At 40.2% G+C, this 20,811-nt stretch overlaps 1 protein-coding gene across 1 annotated transcript in view; it reads right to left on the minus strand.

The window, feature by feature from the left end:
• The window catches only part of SYNE1 (spectrin repeat containing nuclear envelope protein 1), a 480,852-nt gene that overhangs the window by 380,964 nt on the left and 79,077 nt on the right, over window positions 1-20,811 (minus strand). The window contains 1 exon segment of the mRNA XM_030316617.2: window positions 16,458-16,519. Within this exon segment, the coding sequence (XP_030172477.1) occupies window positions 16,458-16,519 (62 nt within the window).

Here is a 20,811-nt window from a genome sequence, read left to right on the forward strand (position 1 = left end):
GGGCTTATACATGTTATCTCATGGAATATTCATAACCACCACCTATGGGAAATCACCTCCTCTTTCAAAGAAGGAATCTGAATCTGAGAGGTTCAACCATGGGCCTAGATCACACCCCTAGTACATGATTAGATTTCAGCCACCTGTTAGATAGGAAGTTCACTATAAAAATGCAGGTATTCACTTAACTATTTCCTGAATGAAACATAAACCTATAAATGCGATTTTTATTTAATATCAGTATGAAAAGTATTAACTAATTAGCAAAGTGCCTGCCACTCTACTAGAAGTAAAATATTAACAGAAAACCACTTTTTTTTAAAATTTTTTTTTTCAACGTTTATTTTATTTTTGGGACAGAGAGAGACAGAGCATGAACGGGGGAGGGGCAGAGAGAGAGGGAGACACAGAATGGGAAACAGGCTCCAGGCTCTGAGCCATCAGCCCAGAGCCCGACGCGGGGCTCGAACTCACAGACCGCAAGATCGTGACCTGGCTGAAGTCGGACGCTTAACCGACTGCGCCACCCAGGCACCCCAGAAAACCACTTTTAAATGTGAATGGATATAAGAAAGACTAAAAAGTAATAACAGAAGCATTATGTATATAAACACATATTGGCATAGACAATAAGTTGGCCTAATTCATACCGTATCCCCTCATGGTCATGTTTGTGCTAAGGCTCTGTCTTTTGTTACATGACTGACCTGAGCTGCACCCATCACCTTCTCTGCTTGGATCCAGAAGATGGTCGGAGTTAAGTTGTCACCGGGCAATGACCTAAATACAATTGTTATCGGGTCCTGCTGTTGAGGCCCAAGAAACACTTGCCTCTGTCTTTCTGAAGATTGGGTCAGTCAGTGTGTCAAGTTCCTTAAGACCATCCTCAGCTCTATGACTCACTAGAAGGGCCCACAGGACTCAAAAGAGCTATTATATTCATGGTTACAATTTATTACAGTGAATGGACACAATTTATTACAGTGAATGGACACGATAATATCAGCAAATGGACAAGGCTCATGAAGCAGAGTCCAGGAGAAAAGATATAGGACTTTCCAGAGATGAGTGACCTGTTCTCTCACAGTGTAAGTACATAGGAACATGCCTCATTTTTCCCAGGATGCTATGGGATGTTGCCTAATTTTTCCCAGGATGCTACGGGATGATATGTGTGAAGTGTTGCCAAACAAAAAAGCATGCTCGAGCCCCAGTGCTCAGGTTTTTATTTGATGCCTGTCCCTGAGGCATACAGTGCTTTCATAAATGACCTCAGCTACTCAGATTCCATCCAGCCCTTCTCCTGTCCCTGTTTGCCCAGCAAAACCAGGTACATGTTCACCATAAAACACATTGTTATGATAAATTGATCTCATCAAAGTGTACAGCAGGCCTAAGGTCTGGGCATACAAAATACTCCTTTCAGGCAGAATATTCCAAGTGCTCAGAGCTTATGTCCCAAGAGCCGGTCAAGGGCCATTCCCAAAGACAGGTCTTTATTTGGAATATACAGAATTTGAGCAACCCACGCCTGCTGAGCTAACCTTTCCTGCCTGGTCAGAATGTACCCTTTCAATCGATTTCACTTCTTGGTTAAATAGTTTTAAATCAAGTTCATTTACTTGCAACAAAATAAAGCACACTGACAGGAGGGTCTATTTTGCTATTACTTTGTAAACACTTTCTGACTGTAACAATTTACCGTTCAGTGTCCTTCGACTCGTACTCCATGATAAGATCCACATAAGTGACCGAAAATATATCTATGCTTTATTGTTGAGAGTGTGCATTTTCAGGGGAACCTAATTGTATTTGATGTAAAAAATGTTTTGTAACCTTTTGACCAATTGATATCGGTAAATGAAGAAGGCAGACACAGCTGAATGTTGTTGATAAACCATTAAACATACAGACAGATGATAGATGATAGATAGATAGATAGATAGATAGAGCCACTTTACATGGACAACTGTATGCCTATATCCAAAAATAACAAAAATGGTAACACACTAAAAATATTTTTACCACTTTTAAGTTTGCAATCATATGCACAATCATATGTACAATCATATACACATCAAATAAGGTGAAAGAAACACTAGGTGTTAGGTTGCATTGAGAAATGGAGAAGAGTACAAATCTACCTCAAAACATTACGAGCATATCATCATTTCATCAACAGATATCTACACATCTGCTAGAATCTTAGAGTGCCTTAGCCTCAAATATCACACAGTGATCAACGAGATTTACGGCATGAAGGATTTAGCTTTGAGCAAATAAAAGGGTAAAATCTCCTGTTTCATGCCAGCACCAACCCGTGTCCTAATTTACCATCATGACTTTTAATCTCACAACAACTGGGCATTCTTTGACTGAACGCTTTTCCTCTTGGGGAAAGAGCTCTCAAAAACATTTTATGACACACACAAAAGCTCTAGTGTTTTATTTTAAAGTACTAATACACATCCTAAGGTTTAAAATTTGAGGGGCACCTGGTGGCTCGGTTGGTTAAGCGTCCAACTTTGGCTCAGGTCATGATCTCCCGGTTCACGACTTCGAGGCCTGAGTCGGGTTCTGTGCTGACAGCTTACAGCCTGGAGCCTTTTTCAGATTCTATGTCTCCCTCTCTCTCTCTCTCTGCCCCTCCTCCACTCATACGGTCTCTCTCTCCCTCTCACAAATTAATAAACATTTAAAAAAATTAAAACTTGTGATTGCTGGATACCCACCGATACCAATAACTAAAAAAGACCTAAAGTAAAAGCCCATGGCACAGATTACTCTCAGCTCCAATGGAGATACACACACACTGCTAAGTGCTATGTCAGGCTTGCTGAAAAGAACACAAAATCACGGCCTAAAATACTCTGAAAATGGCCTTCTGCACAGGCTGCAGAGAGGTCTCAAGACAAAGGGAGGTTGGCAAGGTGTGCTCTGTGCACCCTTGACGTCTCTGTATAGAGAATGACCCGTCACTTCTAAAGCCAAACAAACCACTATCTCTGGTTTACATACGTTTCAGGAAGGAACGATGTCACAGGCTGCAAGACAGTATATGGGGAAAAATCCCATCCCAGGACCAGTCTATAGTGTTCACATTCTCTGATGGTCATCTGATGGGTGGGAGCAGCAAGTTAAACAACAGGAACAGAGAGGAGAGTGGGAAGGGAAGAGGGGTTGACCGGCAGATGTGGAGTGAGTTACCTCCCTAAAGATTGGCTAAGAGCCCAACCACACTAAAATGTCTAAAACTGCCACCGTATCTTTGGACCAGAGCAGTCAAACCATGATTATAACCGCCGGCAGTAGCCACGTCAAATTAATTCAATGTCTACAAGTTTCGCCATCTTATTCGGAAAATCTAATTAGATGTTTCCAACATTTCCAGAAACAAGGTGAAGTAACTTAAAACTTTTGTATGTAATCTCTTCCTCTTTCACCGCCTTCATAAAAACACTATTGTGATTATTTTCCACCTCTGCTTGTCAAAGGTGAGAAGACAGCTCCCGTTCTGTTCTGTTTCCTCTGACAGATAGTTCTAATCATTTCCACTTCCTTAATTACTTAATTTATTTCCAAATACATATCCCAAAGGCAATGACTACTTCTCAGCCCAACTTTAAATCTGCTTGGAAAACTCTGCCCTTAACAATTTACATGTGTAATCAAATTCTTTCTACTACACAGCATAAAAGAATCACACTCCCCAAGTTATTTGTTTTATTCGGTGCAGAGTTGGGGTCATCGTTTACTCTTCTCCTTTGCTCAGATACCATCTCTGCTCCATCAACAAATCTTGGTGGCTTTCTTTTCAAAGCTCATCCACAATCCAACCACTTCTCACCACCTTCGCTGCTTATTACTTTGGTCCAAGCCACCAGTCTCTTGCCTGCATGACTTCGACAGCCTCCTAACGTACGTCCCTCCTTGCACCCTTGCCCCTCTTCACTCTATTCTCAACATAACAGCCTCTTTGTCTTCTTGACTATCCATCTCCCGCATCAGGATATAAGCACCATGATGCGAGGATTTTTTTCTTCAGTTTTGTTCACTGCTACATTCTTGGTACCTAGAACACTGCCGAGTAGGTAAACACCATGTTAAAATATTTAATGAATAAATGTATGAATAAATAGAGTGTATCCCTAAGAGAAGGAGCTTTGACAAACACTATCAAAATGTTTATTCACTTGCATAGAAGTTGCTACATCTATATCTATGTTATTACCAATGAATTAACAAAGGATGTTTTTTTTTTTTTTAATGTTTATTCATTTTTGAAAGAGAAAGACAGAGCACAAGCAAGGGAGGGGCAGAGAGAAAGGGGGACACAGAATCCGAAGCAGGCTCCAGGCTCTGAGCTGTCAGCACAGAGCCCAACGTGGGGCTCGAACTCACCAACTGTGAGATCATGACCTGAGCCGAAGTCACATGCTCAACCCACTGAGCCACCCAGGAGTTCTAAAAGGGCTACTCATTTTGAAATGACAATTTTCCTTTGTAATCTTTTAGTTACATATTTGGAAATAACAAATGCTTAGGATTATCAAACTAAAGTAGTTTCAGAAAACAACTAAGGAATTATTTTAGGGGAGCCTGAGTGGCTCAGTTGGTTAAGCGTCTGACTTCAGGTTAGGTCACGATCTCACAGTTTGTGAGTTCGAGCCCCACATCAGGCTCTGTGCTGACAGCTCAGAGCCTGGAGCCTGGAGCCTGCTTCGGATTCTGTGTCTCCCTCTCTCTCTGCCCTCCCCCACTCATGCTCACGCTCTCTCTCTCTGTCAAAAGTAAACAAACATTTAAAAAATTTAAAGAATTATTTTAGAGGGGGAATTATTGCATTTTCCTTTTCCTCTTTGCTTCTTTTTGTCCTAATCTTAGTTCAATTAATGGTCCCACTAAAGGATGTATAAGGAAACAGACGGAGATAAAATGCAATTATGAAAGTGTTTCTATATTATCTTTTAACACCGTTGATGGAAAGACAGCTGAAGAAGTTAGCAGCCACAGAAGAGATACTTTAGGACTCTGAAGATGTCAAAGTCATCATTAGCATAGACTATTAAAAGAAAACATGGAAAGTCAAAAGCGTTCCTTTTCAAGGAGTTTATGAATCTAACGTGATATTTTAAGACAAAATGTGCTCTTACTGGAATGTATTATGGGTTGAATTGCACCCCTTCTCGCCAAGATACGTGGAAGTTATAAACCCCAGTACTTCTGAGTGTGATCTTCTTTGGAAACAGGGTCTTTGGAGAGGTAATCAGCTTAGAATAAAGTCATCAGGATGGGACCTTATCCAATATGACCAGTATCCTTATATGAAGGGGAAATCTGGACACAGACCCAGACAGACCCAGAGGCAGGGTCTGGACTGATACAACTGCAAGCCAAGGACCCTCAGATACTTCAGACACTACCAGAAGCTAGGAAGCCGCAAGGACGGATTCTCTCCAGGGTGTCAGAGGGAGCATGGCTGTCTAGCCTTGAGAACACTGAGACAGGAAATTCCCCATCTGAAGCCACCCAGTATGGGGTGTTTTGTTATGTAAATTTTGCAAATGAATACAGAACCCAAATAATGTTTTATGATACTCTTTTTTAAGTTCTTCTAAAAAGTGGGGAAATGCTCATACCATGCCTGAGGTCATCCAAAAGGCAGTAGTTAAAATGTTTAGTGTCTATTCTTGGGGTGCCTGGGTCGGTTAAATATCCAACTCTTGATTTTGGCTCAGGTCATGATCTCATGGTTCTTGGGATCAAGTCCCGTGTCAGGGTCTGCACTAACAGCTTTCAGAGCCTGCTTGGGATCGATTCGCGCTCTCTGTCTGTTCTTTCCCTGCTCTCTCTCTCTCTTTCTCTCTCTCTCTCAAAATAAATAAATAAACTTAAAAAAATAAACAAAATAAAATGCGTAGTGCTTATTCTTAATAACCTCATAGGTCTGGCAGACGGAGAAAGGGCTGTTCCTTGCATATTGGAACATGCACTAAACAGGAACACTAAACCATGAGACTAAACTATTTGGGACCTATTTGTTTTTCCCAAAGGATTTGGTATCAAACCATATATTCATTTACAACAAACACCATGAAGATTGAAATACAAACAGAGCATTCCATTCTATTTGATGAAATGAGAAAAAATGTGAAACTACACAATTTTGAAACCAGTGGTAATGTCAAGATTACTTATACTATCTTTTTCTAATTAAAAACCTAACTTCCTGGGACACTTGGGTGGCTGAATTGGTTAAGCGTCTGACTGTTGATTTCCGGTCAGGTCATGATCTCATAGTTTGTGGGTTTGAGCCCCAGTATCTGTGCTGACAGCACAGGGTCTGCCTAGGATTCTCTCTCTCCCTCTCTCTGCCCCTCCCCCACTCTCTGTCCAAAAATAAACTTAAAAATGAAAACAAATAATCTAATCTAATCTAAAAGTTTTCTGAAAAACACATCTTTAAGTTGTTTCCTTCGGGGGCCAAGGTGTCACTATATAGTGACGACAGCCTATAGATCTTGCATAAAGTTCAGGAATTTGCTATGATAAGTAAATTTTTTGATTATTTTTAATGTTTTATTTATTTTTGATAGACACAGAGAGAGAGAGAGAGAGATCAGGAGAGGGGCAGAGAGAGAGGAGACAGAGGATCCAAAGCAAGCTCTGTGCTGATAGCAGTGAGCCCAATGTAGCTCAAACTCACAAACCATGAGATCATGACCTGAGCCAAAGTCGGACGTTCAACCGACTGAGCCACCCAGGTGCCCCAAGATAAATTTTAAATTCGAAAGAACTAACATCTTTTCAACGGTCACTTTATAAAACATTTATCCCAACATAAATTCTTTGCTCGAAAATGGAGACTACCCTGTTAGATCTAAAAAACATGGCCGCCATTAGGTAGGAATTTCCTCAAATTCAAGTCTACCTCAACTCTGTCTTCCTCTCCGTGTTGATACCAAATTTAGGCACACCACACTCACCCTTCCTATTTCCACCCTGGTTTCAGAAAAGGAGAGATGACTCTCCTCTGGTACAAACCTACAGGTTCCACCTGTGCTCTTGATTTTCTCTCCCACCTTGCCTCCTTGAGATCCTGTATCTCTGAAATGACTTTCTTTCCCTTCTTTTGCAGCCTCTTCCTCCCTGTTAGTTCTTGATCATACCCTTAGTAGACACACCTTAAAATTACCCCTTATTAAGACAGCTCTTACCAAACCCCATGTTCTGTTTTAGCTGATGCTCTAGCACACGAATAAGTAATGTACATTCAGTGTCCTAACATCCTTCCCTCTCATTTACTCATCAATTTGCCAGTCTGATTTCTGTTACAACATGGCTACTCCCCATGGTGGCCAATGACTTCCTAACTGCCAAATCAAATGGGTTTATCTCTACTGAGTAATTTCTCTGTCTAAAACTGGACTACTAGCTTTCCCCCAAGCCCATTGTATTCTCTATGTATGTGAATGATCTTAATCATTTGCTCGTATCAGAAATCTACATGTCATTCTTGACTCTTTCTTCTCCAAGACTCTGATTAATTACTGAGTCTACTCCTACATACCTTTCAATGTGTCTACGTTTCTCCTACTCCACCTCTAATGTCACTTGCTCCTGCTCTAATTTATGACAGAGAGAGAGAGCGAGAGCGAGAGCGAGAGAGAGAGAGAGAGAGAGAGAGAGAGAGACGGAGGTGTTCAGAGACAAAGCGATCATTTAATTTTCCTGGCTAAGATTCTTTAATGTCTCCCACTGCCCATAACACAGTCCAAGTTCCCTTAATGACTGGCCTTTGACCAATTCTTAGTTTTCTCTGTTGCCAACCCACTCCTGGAGCCATATTTTCAGGCACTCTAAACTTCTTCCATTTCCTTTACTGGACCATGCTCTTTCTCACCTCTCAACTTTTAAAAACACTGGTTCCTTCACGTATCCAATCCCAAGGCATTTCTCAGGCCCTAGTTTAAATGTTCTTGTCTCTGAAAGCCTATTTTGATGCCTTCCTTCAGGTTTCCTGTGTCGCTGCTTACGCTTGCCAGGTGCTCTCTGAGACCCTGGCACCTCCCCTCGCATAGCATTTACCAACACACGCTTTGCTGTAATTGTTTGTTTCTTCTGTGACACTATCAGTTCCAGGAAGGCATGTACAACTGGGCTGTTCACCACTCTACCCACAACCCCTGGTGTATGACAGGTGCTTAAAAAGTATCTTCTGCATAAAGAGCTAAATAAACAATTGAAGCATGAGAGTACACAACACAACGGTTAATGCCCAAACTTCAGAGGTGTGCAGTTAAAATCTGGTTTTTCATCTACTTATGTGACCTTGAATTTATTAACTAACTCTTAACTTCGGTTATGATCTGTATGATGTAGCAAACAATACTCATATTTGATTCTTGTAGTGAAGACTAAATAAAAGACAAATTCGCTAAGGCATAGTGACGGGCACATGGTAAAAGTTCAACAAATAGTAGCCCGCAACTTAGAAATACTTTTAGCAATGAGTGATGAGAAGCTAGAACTAAATCAGTACTTAACTTTAAAAAAAAAAACATTGCTCAAAATCAGGGCGCCCAGGTGGCTCAGTCGGTGAAGCGCCCGACTTTGGCTCAGGTGACAATCTCACGGATCCTGAGTTCAAGCCCCATGTTGGGCTCTGTGCTGACTGCTCAGAGCCTGGAGCCTGTTTTGGATTTTGTGTCTCCCTCTCTCTCTGCCCCTCCCCCACTCTCTCCCTTTCTCAAAAAATGAATAAACACTAAAAAAAAAACATTACTCAAAATCAATATGGAGTGATTGCTAATTGCTAATTTAAAAAGTAAAAAACAAATACTTTCTTTGAAAGGAGAAAGAAAGAGTCTGGTATCTTTCTGAAAAGGAAGAAAATGATAAAGTCCATGTCCGATGAAACCCCATTCTCAAAAGGAATTATCAGGGATATAAAATAAATGCAACCCACTAATTTTTGTTAATGTTACATTACATTATATTGACAATTTCTGATTTGCAATGTTTTGCATAATTTAGAAGCATATAGACTTCCATTTGAAAACAAAGCAAACATAAAAAAAAATGAACTGATAATTATATCCACAAGTTTGAATAATCTACATCTGTGTACTAACAATGGCATAAAACACATATACACAGAAGATTCTTGAGGTTTTTTTCCCTGATTCAGTAAGGTTTTTGTTTTAAGAAAAGTATTTATTTGGGGCACCTGGGTGGCTCAGTTGGTTAAGCATCCGACTTCAGCCCAGGTCATGATCTCACAGTTCGTGAGTTCAAGCCCCACGTCAGGCTCTGTGCTGACAGCTTGGAGCCTGGAGCCTGCTTTGGATTCTGTGTCTCCCTCTCTCTCTCTGCACCTCCCCAGCTCATGCTTGCACTCTGTCTCTGTCAAAAATAAATAAACTTAAAAAAAAATTAAAACAAAAAAGAAAAGTATTCATTTGAAAACAGATTGCTCTCTTACTTATAAGCACCCTCTCTCTTCACACTGCTGTCATAATATTTATAAAGAATTGTTACAATAGAATGGAATGCCATCAGTAAAAGAGTTTATCATTTTGTTTAATTAGAAGGAAATAGTTTGTTAATTTGCAACTGGGCAAAGCAGCCAAGAACAAAATTAAAATTCTCCCATTAAAAACCTTCCCCAAATGCATCTCCATGAAAAATCTTTTGGACATGTCCTAATGCACCAAAGATTGACTGACCTTAGGAGAAAAGAATCGATTTTTCTACTTCTCAATTCAACATTCTAGCTCTTAAAACCTGACACAACTGATTATTAAAGCTATTTCTGGAAATGGTCAATTTCCAAAAAATTGGAAATGGTTTACAGTTCCTGTTTTACAAATGGATGAAATGGTTTACAGTTCCTGTTTGTTTGTTTCTATTTTTTATTTTTGAAAAAGAGAGAGAAAGCACAGGGAGGGGAGGGGGCAGAAGATGGGGGGGGAGAGAGAGAGAGAGAAAGAGGGAGAGAGAGAGAGAGAGAGAGAGAGAGAGAGAATCTTAAGCAAGCTCCACATTCAGCACAGAGCCCAAAGTGGGGCTCAATCCCAGGTCCTTAGGATCATTACCAGAGCAGAAATCAAGAGTCCAATGCTCAACTGACTGAGCCACTCAGGTGCCCCTACCATTCCAGTTCAAATCCACAAACATTCCCATGACTACTATGCAAATACTCTCAGACAACTGACATCCTGCAAAATATTTACCACTTGCATTCTAGGAAAAAGTTGAAACTCTTTTTTTTCCTCCCAACTTAGCAATTTTCTCCTTTCTTGTTCTTAGAGATAAAATAACTTGGCACATTATGTACCATAATAAATAGGTGAAACAAGACTAGTATCTTGGTTACTAGCACAAAAAGTATTTTCAACCTGGGTCATTTTCTTACCTTTATTGGTAGATTTCAACAGAAAATTGTAGGGGGAACAAACACAACATAGGAATAAAATGCATTTTAACTCTTTTAAGTAGTTTGGCTCTGAGATGATATGAAATGAACCCAAAGCACAGAGCTATGCACTACAGGGATTGAAATGAATGAAATGAAAGAGGAGACAAGCTCGTTCATGTCATCATGCCGGGATTGAGTTCCCATTCCTTTATTATAAATTTGGAAGAAATACTCGTGTGCTTCAAGCCAGACCTCAGAATGAACTTGGGGCCTGCTGTGGACTAAATGTTTGAGTGTCCCCCAAATCCATGTTGAAGCCTCTAGTGTGATAGTAGAGGAAGAGGGAGGGGCCTTTATTAAGGAATTACATGTGTATGAGGTCATGAGATGATGCCCCCAGGATGGGAACAGTGTCCTTATGAGAAGAGGAAAAAAGACCAGAGTTCCCTCTCTCTCTGCCAGGTGAGGACACAGCCAGGAAGAGGACTCTCACCTTGTTGGCATGTGATCTTGGTCTTCTCAGGCTCAGAACTATGAGGAATAAATGTTTGTTCTTTAAGTCCCCCCAGTCTACAGTATTTTGTTATAAAAGCCCGAGCTGACTAACACAGGGTCTAAATTTGTTGCGTATTTGTTGGACAAAGTAAACAAGCAAACACACAAACAACACATCAAACCAGACTCAATCTGATCCAACAAACTACAAGGGACCCAGTTCTTTCAAAGCCGACAGAATTCAGGTCTCCATGCTGGGAGTAGACTATCTCTTAGTTGTAGTATAAGCCACTACCTTGATTATTTAATAACCAAGAAGAAAGAGAGAAAGGGTGTTTCAAAAAGCTCTGGTGGATTAAAAAAAAGACATTGAGACAGGTCAAGTTGCTTATTTGTGGGCTATTTTTTCTAGTGAGAAATGTTTGTAGCCTGAGTATGGCCTTCCGTGTGACTGAAAGCCTGGGTGTTGCTAATTGGTGATGGGGAGCCAAGGACCAAAAACTCAAGAAGCTGCTTTCACAAGAGACGTAATAAGGCTCTCAGCATAACAAAAACTTCTGCGAAAGCTTAGCTGACCACAGATGTATGTGTACGTGTGTGTCCACATGCGTGCCTGGGTTCCACGTCCATAAGGTGCTAGAGTGATGGGACCAAGCACACTCAGGCATCACAGAATGGCTTGGGGAACAAGTGTTACCATGCAGCAGTTCGAAAAGTGACACAATGTCCTGATTCAGGGGTCAGATCAAAGATACGAAGTTGACCTTTTTTTCTGTTGCAAGTGAGATATTAACATTCTCAGAAGGGAGCCCATTGCAATGGATTGGGAAGTGTGTGCTGCCATTTCAGTTTGGGTGTACAAGTAAAGGTGACCTCAGGGAGACTGTGAAGCCCAAGATACGCAGGTTGCATGTGTTTTTGCAGGGTTTAGGGTCTAGACAGAAAGAGATGGAAATGGGGATAAAGATAGGAATGGGGAAATTAAGATAGAGACAGTAAGGGGGTTGCTTGGAGGTATAACGGAGGAAGAGATGGGACAGAAAGATCAAGATGGTGCAGGGATAGGAGACAGGTTGGTGGGGGAATGAGAAAGGGCTGGAAGTGGAACACTCAAAAAAGGACAAAGGTGGGCAAAGGATGGGAAAGAGAAAGGAATGAGTTGGGAATCATGTGATTAGTTGCTAAGACAAATGCAGACAAACATTGACTCTATACATAGATACTCTAAAACTCTGCCAAGGCAGGGTCATGGGTCAGATTTGATTTTCAAAATGTTTTCCAAATATAAGTGAGTCCAGAAAGGACTATATTCTCAAATGAATTTGAGTGTTATCTATGTTTGGCAAGGTACTACAATGGCGGTATAAATAAATTCAGGATGGCAAGTATAGGTATCATTCTTATGCTTCAGTTTTCTTTTTTCAAGATGACTCAGGAAAGAAAGAAATCAAAATACAGAAGAGAAAAAAACAAACAAAAAAATCTCTATTACATAAGATAATAATGGAGCAGTTGTGGAAGTAATAAGTTTCTGGGGTTTTCAAAACAATACCATTGATGTAAAAATGTGTAAAGTCAGGAAAGCATGTGGACTTTAGATTCAGGTCTGGATTAAAATCTCAGCAGCACCAACTACGAGGTGTATGAAGATGTGTGCAATAAAATAACCTGTGTAAAACACTTGGCTCAATACCAGAGATTAATCATTTTCCCTAGGTGATAGCCTTACGATTCTAACAAAATAAGAAAAGATAGACTCTTTGCTGTTGGTGTATTAATCACCTCTGTCTGGTACGCAGCACTGTGCTTAGAGCTATTAAGATTTATAAAGAAATTCTGAGAATTAGCATATGCCTTAAAGACTCTACACGGGTGTTGGGAAGGCGAGGTATACAGTTCAAAATAATTTTAAGACATACTAAACTTCTCCACCTATGCTACAGGTTCTGGAGAAGGGCTAAGACTTTGCACTCTACTGCACTACAGGCAGGAAAACCAGAGAAGGCAGGGGGGAGGCACTGGAGGAGGGGTGCAGGGGCAAGGGTACCACGCTTGGAGCGTTTGCTAGGGGACAGACAGCCTCACTGCTTTGCCTGTGGTCAGAAATGACTTCATGAATGAGAAAGGCTGACACTACCCAGTAAAGGTAAGACTATAGATATTTAGACGGGAAATTGCAGGGGTGAGCTTACAAAGCAGGGCAGGAAAACAGAATGGAAAAAAAATGCACATTGGTAGAGCCTAGTCCAATAACCAGTTATCACGTAAGTATGTAAAGTAACTTGGAGCAATGGTAAAACAATGATATTTGAAAACAAGCTCTTGGCATTTAGTCCCTTCACAAAGGCCCTTCATATACTGTGCACCATGGCATACATTCGGATTTCCCCTCTTTTTAAGTATTCAGTACATAGATGAGTGTATCCCAAGGATTCTACTTGAAAAACTTTCACAAAGATATTCAACTCCTATTCAAAAATAATTTCTTATGTTTATTTAATTTTGAGAGAGAGAGAGAGAGAGAGAGAGAGAGAGAGAGAGAGAACAAGTGGAAGAGGGGCAGAGAGAGAGGGAGACACAGAATCCAAAGCAGGTTCCAGACTCTGAGCTATTAGCACAGAGCCCATTGTGGGACTCGAACCAACAAACCATGAGATCAAGACCTGAGCCAAAGTCGGGCTCTTAATTGATGAGCCCCCCAGGTGTCCCTCAACTCCTATTTTTAAAAATCTGAAAAAGTTAATTATAAATTGTAACTTATAATTTATAATTATAAATATTTATAAATAAATATTTTTGCCAGTTAGATTAGGAAACACTATTAACCACCAAGAATGTTAATAGTGTAAGGAAATGGGCATTTGTATATGCTCTTGGTATATATTAAAATTGCAAACATGTATACCTGAGGACTATTGACCCACTTCTGAAAATGTATCTTAAATAGAAAAATCACACAAGTGCACAAAGATATATGCCCAAGGACATTAAGTGTAGTACTGTATATAACATTAAGCAATTGAAAACCACTTAAATGACCATCAATAAGCTACAGGCTAATTTATAATTTATAATAAGTAATTATATTTTTAATAAAATATTATTCAGCCATTAAAATTATTACATAGCTCCGTATCCACTAACACGGAAATATGGGCTGAGTGAAACAGAGGCATACACAGCAGTATCCTGCAAATCATTTTTGTGAAATTGTGAGTGTCCATCTCTCGGTCTGTGAGTTCGAGTCCCGCACCGGGCTCTGTGCTGACAGCTCAGAGCCTCGAGCCTGTTTCGGATTCTGTGTCTCCCTCTCTCTGACCCTCCCCTGTTCATGCTCTGTCTCTCCCTGTCTCTAAAAAGAAAACGGTGTAGAAAAACGGTGATCAATGTGATGGTGATGATTTAAGGTGAAGATCGTGAGATTTGAGCTGATTTCTACTTTACACTGTAAGAGGGTTGTTATTACTATTACAATTAGCATGTAACTTTCTTAACAATGTGAAGAAAAACAATAACTCTATTTTCATTTTGGAAAAAAAAATAATCTTCCCCAATTGATGACAATTCTGTAGCAAAGTAATGACTGGCTGGCACCAGACAAGACCTGAGAAAATGAGCCCCCGGAGGCATTTACTGCCTTTTCACAGGGCAGATTCCGGGGGCAACCACTATGTCAGAGAATTCTCTTCTCATCAAGGGGCTTCTGGAAAGCAATGAAAGGAGATACAATCCCAGTTTACCAAATCCAGACACATTGTTTAGTCTTCTGTCATAACTGGATTGTGAGCCTCTCAAGGCCTGGAAAAGTGTCTCACCAACGTTTTCCTCTCTCCAAAGCCTACCTTAGACACACAGTAAGCAGTTAATTTGTACAATGGGACCGCAATAAATCGCCATGCTTTGTTTGCTTCTGAACTGTAAAAGACGCTTTGGGGAAGTGACTGACCAAAAGCTGCTCATGGGGTTATGCCTGGAACACTGTAGGGAGGTACCACTCGCAGCAAAGGATCCATTAACTGAATTCAGACAATTGTCTGCGTTTACAAATGCAATGTTTTTTGGTTCACATGTTTTTTTCAACTGCATATTTATGAGACTAATTTTCTTGTAGTATAGCCATATTGGAATTTGTTTTATAGTAGCATTTATGTTCAAAGTCATTACAATGTGCAAATACATAGTCATGTGATACAACCTCATGTTGGTATGGATAATCTCAGAATGATTAGTCTTTTTGGTGTCCTGACACCACAGTTACTTGGCTATCAAAGAACCTAAGAAGAGGAGCGCCTGGGTGGCTCAGTAGGCTGAGCATCGGGCTTCAGCTCAGGTCATGATCTCGCAGTTTGTGGGTTTGAGCCCCGCATCGGGCTCTGTGCTGACAACTTAGAGCCTCGAGCCTGCTTCTGATTCTCTGTGTGTGTCTTTCTCTCTCTGCCCCTCCCTGCCCACCCACCCCCTTTCTCTCAAAAATAAATAAACATTGGGGCGCCTGGGTGGCTCAGTCGGTTAAGCGGCCGACTTCGGCTCAGGTCATGATCTCTCGGTCTGTGAGTTCGAGTCCCGCATCGGGCTCTGTGCTGACAGCTCAGAGCCTGGAGCCTGTTTCGGATTCTGTGTCTCCCTCTCTCTGACCCTCCCCTGTTCATGCTCTGTCTCTCCCTGTCTCAAAAAAAAAAAAAAAAAAAATACGTTAAAAAAAATAAATAAACATTTAAAAAAACCTTTTTTTAAAGGCACCTAAGAAGAGAACCCAAATCCTGTCATAATCTACTCATACTAAATTCTTTGCTCACAACAGACCATTCCTTGCTTCTTTCTGTTCCAAAAGAAATTGGCTGAATGGGTGATGGGCATTAAGGAGGGAACTTGTTGGGATGAACACTGGGTGTTATATGCGACCAATGAATCACTGGGTTATACTCCTGAAACCAATATTACAGTGTATGCTAACTAACTTGAATTTAAATAAATTAATTAAAAAAAGAAACCAAAATTCAGCACAAATTCTCCTTTTTTTCCTTTTCAAATGTTTATTTGAGGGAGAGAGGGAGAGAGCACAAGTGGGGGAGTGCAGAGAGAGAGAGAGAGAGAGAGAGAGAGAGAGAATCCCAAGCAGGCTCCATGCTGTCAGCAAAGACTCAAACATGGGGCTCAATCTCACGAACTGTGAGACCATGACATGAGCTGAAATCAAGAGTCGGACGCTTACCCAACTGAGCCACCCAGGCACCTCACAAATTCTCCTTTTCATATGACATACACATTATTACAGAAGAAATAACTGAACAAAATATTTCATCAGAATTCATAGCATTGACGTGAAGAACTGACCTCATGACCCTAGGTGCGCATTCATTTCTTCTCAGAGGCAATGTTAGCAAATGCCACATGTAGGCAACGGTTAAGCTGACAGAACTGCCAATATCATTGGTCAGTATTAGTGACAAGAGCGTCAAGAGTATTCCTTTATTACACTTGGCATTCAGTGATTTATCAGCTCCAACCAAGTAAACATAGAACTCTGGGTAATTTCCTTTACCTTGGTCAGATGCGAGTTGATCCATTTCGTGAAAGTACGTTTTTGTACTATCTCTTGCTCATCTAGAAGAAAAAAAATAAATGTAGTTAGGTAATACAGCATACCGTGAAGTCATATCCTAAAAAACATTCAGTTACAAACTCTAGAAATAATCATATTATTTTGTTTTCTAACCCATTTTGCCAGTTGTTGTCTTGAAAGAAGGGACAGTACAACTCCAAGTAGACTATTTCCGATTTATGTAAAAAAAAATTTTTTTTAATTTTTATTTATTTTTGAGAGGGAGAGACACAGGGTACACGTGGGGGAGGGGCAGAGAGGCAGGGAGACACCGAAGGAGGCCCCAGGCTCTAAGCTGTCAGCACAGAGCCCGATATGGGGCTCAAACTCACCAACCGTGAGATCATGACCTGAGCTGAAGTCGAACACTCAACCAAGTAAGCCACCCAAGCGCCCCTAGACTATTCCTTTAAAATTTTTTTTTTCAACGTTTTTATTTATTTTTGGGACAGAGAGAGACAGAGCATGAACGGGGGAGGGGCAGAGAGAGAGGGAGACACAGAATCGGAAACAGGCTCCAGGCTCTGAGCCGTCAGCCCAGAGCCTGACGTGGGGCTCGAACTCACGGACCGCGAGATCGTGACCTGGCTGAAGTCGGACGCTTAACCGACTGCGCCACCCAGGCGCCCCAATCCTTTAAACATTATTAGCAAATGCTTCAAAATTTTCAATATGTTAGCCCGATGTTAACCTTCATTCACTTATTGACAGTTCACTATACAATTATACCCCAATAAAGCTGTCTGAAAAAGTTCACTGAGACCAACCAAGTGCCAAGTTTTATGTTAGGTGCAAAGAGATAGAGAGAAAACAACAGGGCATTGTCCCCGCCATGAAATAGCTAGAAGTGGAGACAGCAAGCAAGGGCAGGTGCATAGTCGAGGGTTCTACAGTAACGTCATAAGATAGAGCTGTGTATGTGAGGCATTACAGGGACTTAACCATCTGGGGAGTGTGGTGAACACTCTTGTGGTGACCCTCAAAGATCCCACCCCTTGGGGTTCACACCCTTGTGTAGGCAGACTACAGGCAGTACATGTGACTTGTCTCTAACCAATAGAATATGGCAAAGGCAACGGGCCATCACACCTATAGACATGTGACTCTGTATTAGATTCCATCCTGGCCAACTGGAGTGATTCTCCTTTTGGCTTGGAGGAAGCAAAGAGCCATGTTGTGAACTGACCATGGAGGGGGCCGTGTGACAGGGAAGGGCAGGCCGCCTTTAGGGAAGGGTGGTCTCCTGCCAAAAGTCAGCAAGCAGCTGGGACCTCAGTCACACAGCCACAAGGAAATGAATTCTGCTAACAACCCGAATGAGTTCAAAGGTGCATTCTTCCCTATTTCAGCCTCTGGATAAAAATGCAACCTAGCTGACATGGCAGACTTGTCCTCTTGATGGCCAACTTGCGGGACCCTGAGCAGAGAACACATCCAAGCTGTGCATGGCCTCCTGACTTACCAATTTTGAGGATGATAAAAGAAAACTGTTTTAAAATGCTAAGTTTGTGGTAATTTCTTATGAACCAAGAGAAAATTCACATCAGATGCAAAAAGAAGTAGGGTCCAAGAAGGTTTTAATTAGAGGCATAAAGATAGGAAGGCCAGAGAGGGAGGGGCCAGTTTAACCCCTTTTAAGAAAAGGTGAATTCTATTCATTCCAACAACATCTACCGAGTGTCAACTGTTTATAAAACACTAGACCAGATGTTGGGAGGAACACAGTTGAACAAGACATCATTTCAATTCCTTGCCCTTTGAGGGCTGGTGTGCTCAGATCCACATCCCTGGAGCTGACCTCTTCTGGGCTTCAAGTGAGAACATCTGACTGCCTATGCGAATATAAGCCCCGTGAGGACAGTAACTTTGTTCCCAATGCCTACAAACATGAGAAAAAAGTACAGTGCAATGAAGGAATGAAGAAAATTAGTAACATTTTAATTTGGAGAAATTTTGAATATATCCGAAGAACTTGCAGAATACCATTATCTTGAATGTACTTTAGGCATGCACTTCTAAAACTTTCAAGTACATACAAAAACAAATAATGCATACACTTTTTCTGTACCAGGCACTGATATTTATTTTCTTCCTCCCTTTCTTTCTTTCTTTCTTTCTTTCTTTCTTTCTTTCTTTCTGTAAAGAACTTAAGAATTATATGGGATGTTTAAAGGGCTGAGTTTGAAAGAAGATGAGAGATTTCTGTCCAGGGGCACTGGGTGGCTCAGTGGGTTAAGCATCCAACTTTAGCGCAGGTCATGATCTCATGGCTCATGAGTTCAAGCCCCACGTCAGGCTCTGTGCTGACAGCTAGGAGCCTGGAGCCTGCTTCCAATTCTGTGTCTCCCTCTCTCTCTGTCCCTCCCCCGCTTGCACTCTCTTTTTCAAAAATAAATAAACATTAAAAAATAAAAATAGTTCTGTCCATATCTTTTTGGAAAACCCAGATAAAATCTCAAATTTAACTACAAAACAAACTGGAAATACAGCCACTCTGAGTTCTCAGAAAAAGAAAAATGTAATGGAATTAACTGTATGACTCCCTGACAAGGTCCTGTCAAACTTTGCTGAAAGCTTAATTCTAATAATTTTATTTGCTTTATTATTTTTTGTATTACATGTCTTCATTTGAGTATCTGATACATCTGACTCTGACAAAAATATTTATTTTTAGGCCTTTCATGATATGAATGGCCTATTATATTAAGGATTAGGTGACAACTAAACGTAGAGCAAAAAACAGAATTTACTGGAAACTATAGAAAGTAAATTTTAAAATACTAAACTGACATGCTTTAGTTCAAATTTTAAAAATATCACTTCAACATGTATTTACTTTTGACCAAGGGAGGGTATAAAGGAAACAAATGAAAAATAATTTATTTTATCAAAAATGTGATAGATTTGGCAAATGCTAAGTGAAACAATTAGCACCAAAGCAGCTTGTTGTCACCTAAAATATATAAATTCTGTGCTCTAAGATAATATAAATCATAATGTCTTAACATCTTTTTTATTTATTTATTTTTTAACGTTTATTTATTTTTGAGACAGAGAGAGACAGAGCATGAACAGGGGAGGGGCAGAGACAGAGGGAGACACAGAATCGGAAGCAGGCTCCAGGCTCTGAGCCATCAACCCAGAGCCCCACGTGGGGTTCAAACTCAGGGACCGCGAGATCGTGACCTGAGCCGAAGTCAGACGTTCAACCGACTGAGCCACCCAGGCGCCCCCTTAGCATCTTCTTATACGCAGTATGGGAAGTGATAATGCAAATTCATCTTCTGGTTCCAAATGCTTTTAATTATTTCTAGTAGTGTTATTTCCCCAGTGAATCAAAGTAATTATTAATTGGTCGGTTTGCAATGACTCAGCAAGGAAATACTCTGGATGAATCTACATATATGTAATCATCCTTTCATCAAAATTATTAACATTTCCTTTCCCTAAGAAATATTCTTGGCAAAATCACAGTATTGTTTATTCTTCAGAAGTATTCTCTTTTTTGTTTTAATTTTAATTCCAGTATAATTAACACACAGTATTGTATTAGTGTCATGTGTACCCAGGCACTGATATTTCCTCTCTAATGATCCCATTATATTTTAATTATTTAATAATAAATTATTACATACCATATGTAATACATCCATATTAACTCATTTACTTCTTGTAACAAGTCTTCAAGCAAGAACTGTTATAAATGCCATTTCACAAGAAAACCAAGGCACGTAGACGTTAAGCATTTTTACCAAAGCCACCCAGAGGCAGAGCCAAGCTTTAGTCTCCACAGTCAGGTTCTTACACCATCATACTACTGCCCAAGGATAGCATGGGAATTACCATATTAGTCATATCAAATATTCATCAGATTAAAATGATAAATTCATAGTTAAATCAATTTGAGTTTGACCTTAAAATCTTTAGCTTCTATGAATAAAGTCATGCAGCAGCAGAATAATCTTAATTAATCAAACCAGATTTGATAGAATTCAGGACTTTATCCATAATATATAAAATCCAATTCTAGGTTTAAAACAGACTACAGTTACAGTGTATATAAATTTTGAAACTCAATTTGAGATTATACACAATTTTATTAATGTTACAAGATGTCAGTGTTTTAAAATCTTAAATGAGCACAGTGTTAGTGTATGAGTTAGAAATTTATGTAATAAACTATTGATATTACTTCCTGATTTCAAGTTGTTATATTTTTACTACTCTCACCTTTAACGAAACAATACTGCTATTGTGCCAGTTTCAGCTGATGGTAAATCTCTGAGTTTATATT

Source organism: Lynx canadensis, chromosome B2 (assembly GCF_007474595.2).
Source record: "Lynx canadensis isolate LIC74 chromosome B2, mLynCan4.pri.v2, whole genome shotgun sequence".
Lineage (NCBI taxonomy): Eukaryota > Metazoa > Chordata > Mammalia > Carnivora > Felidae > Lynx > Lynx canadensis.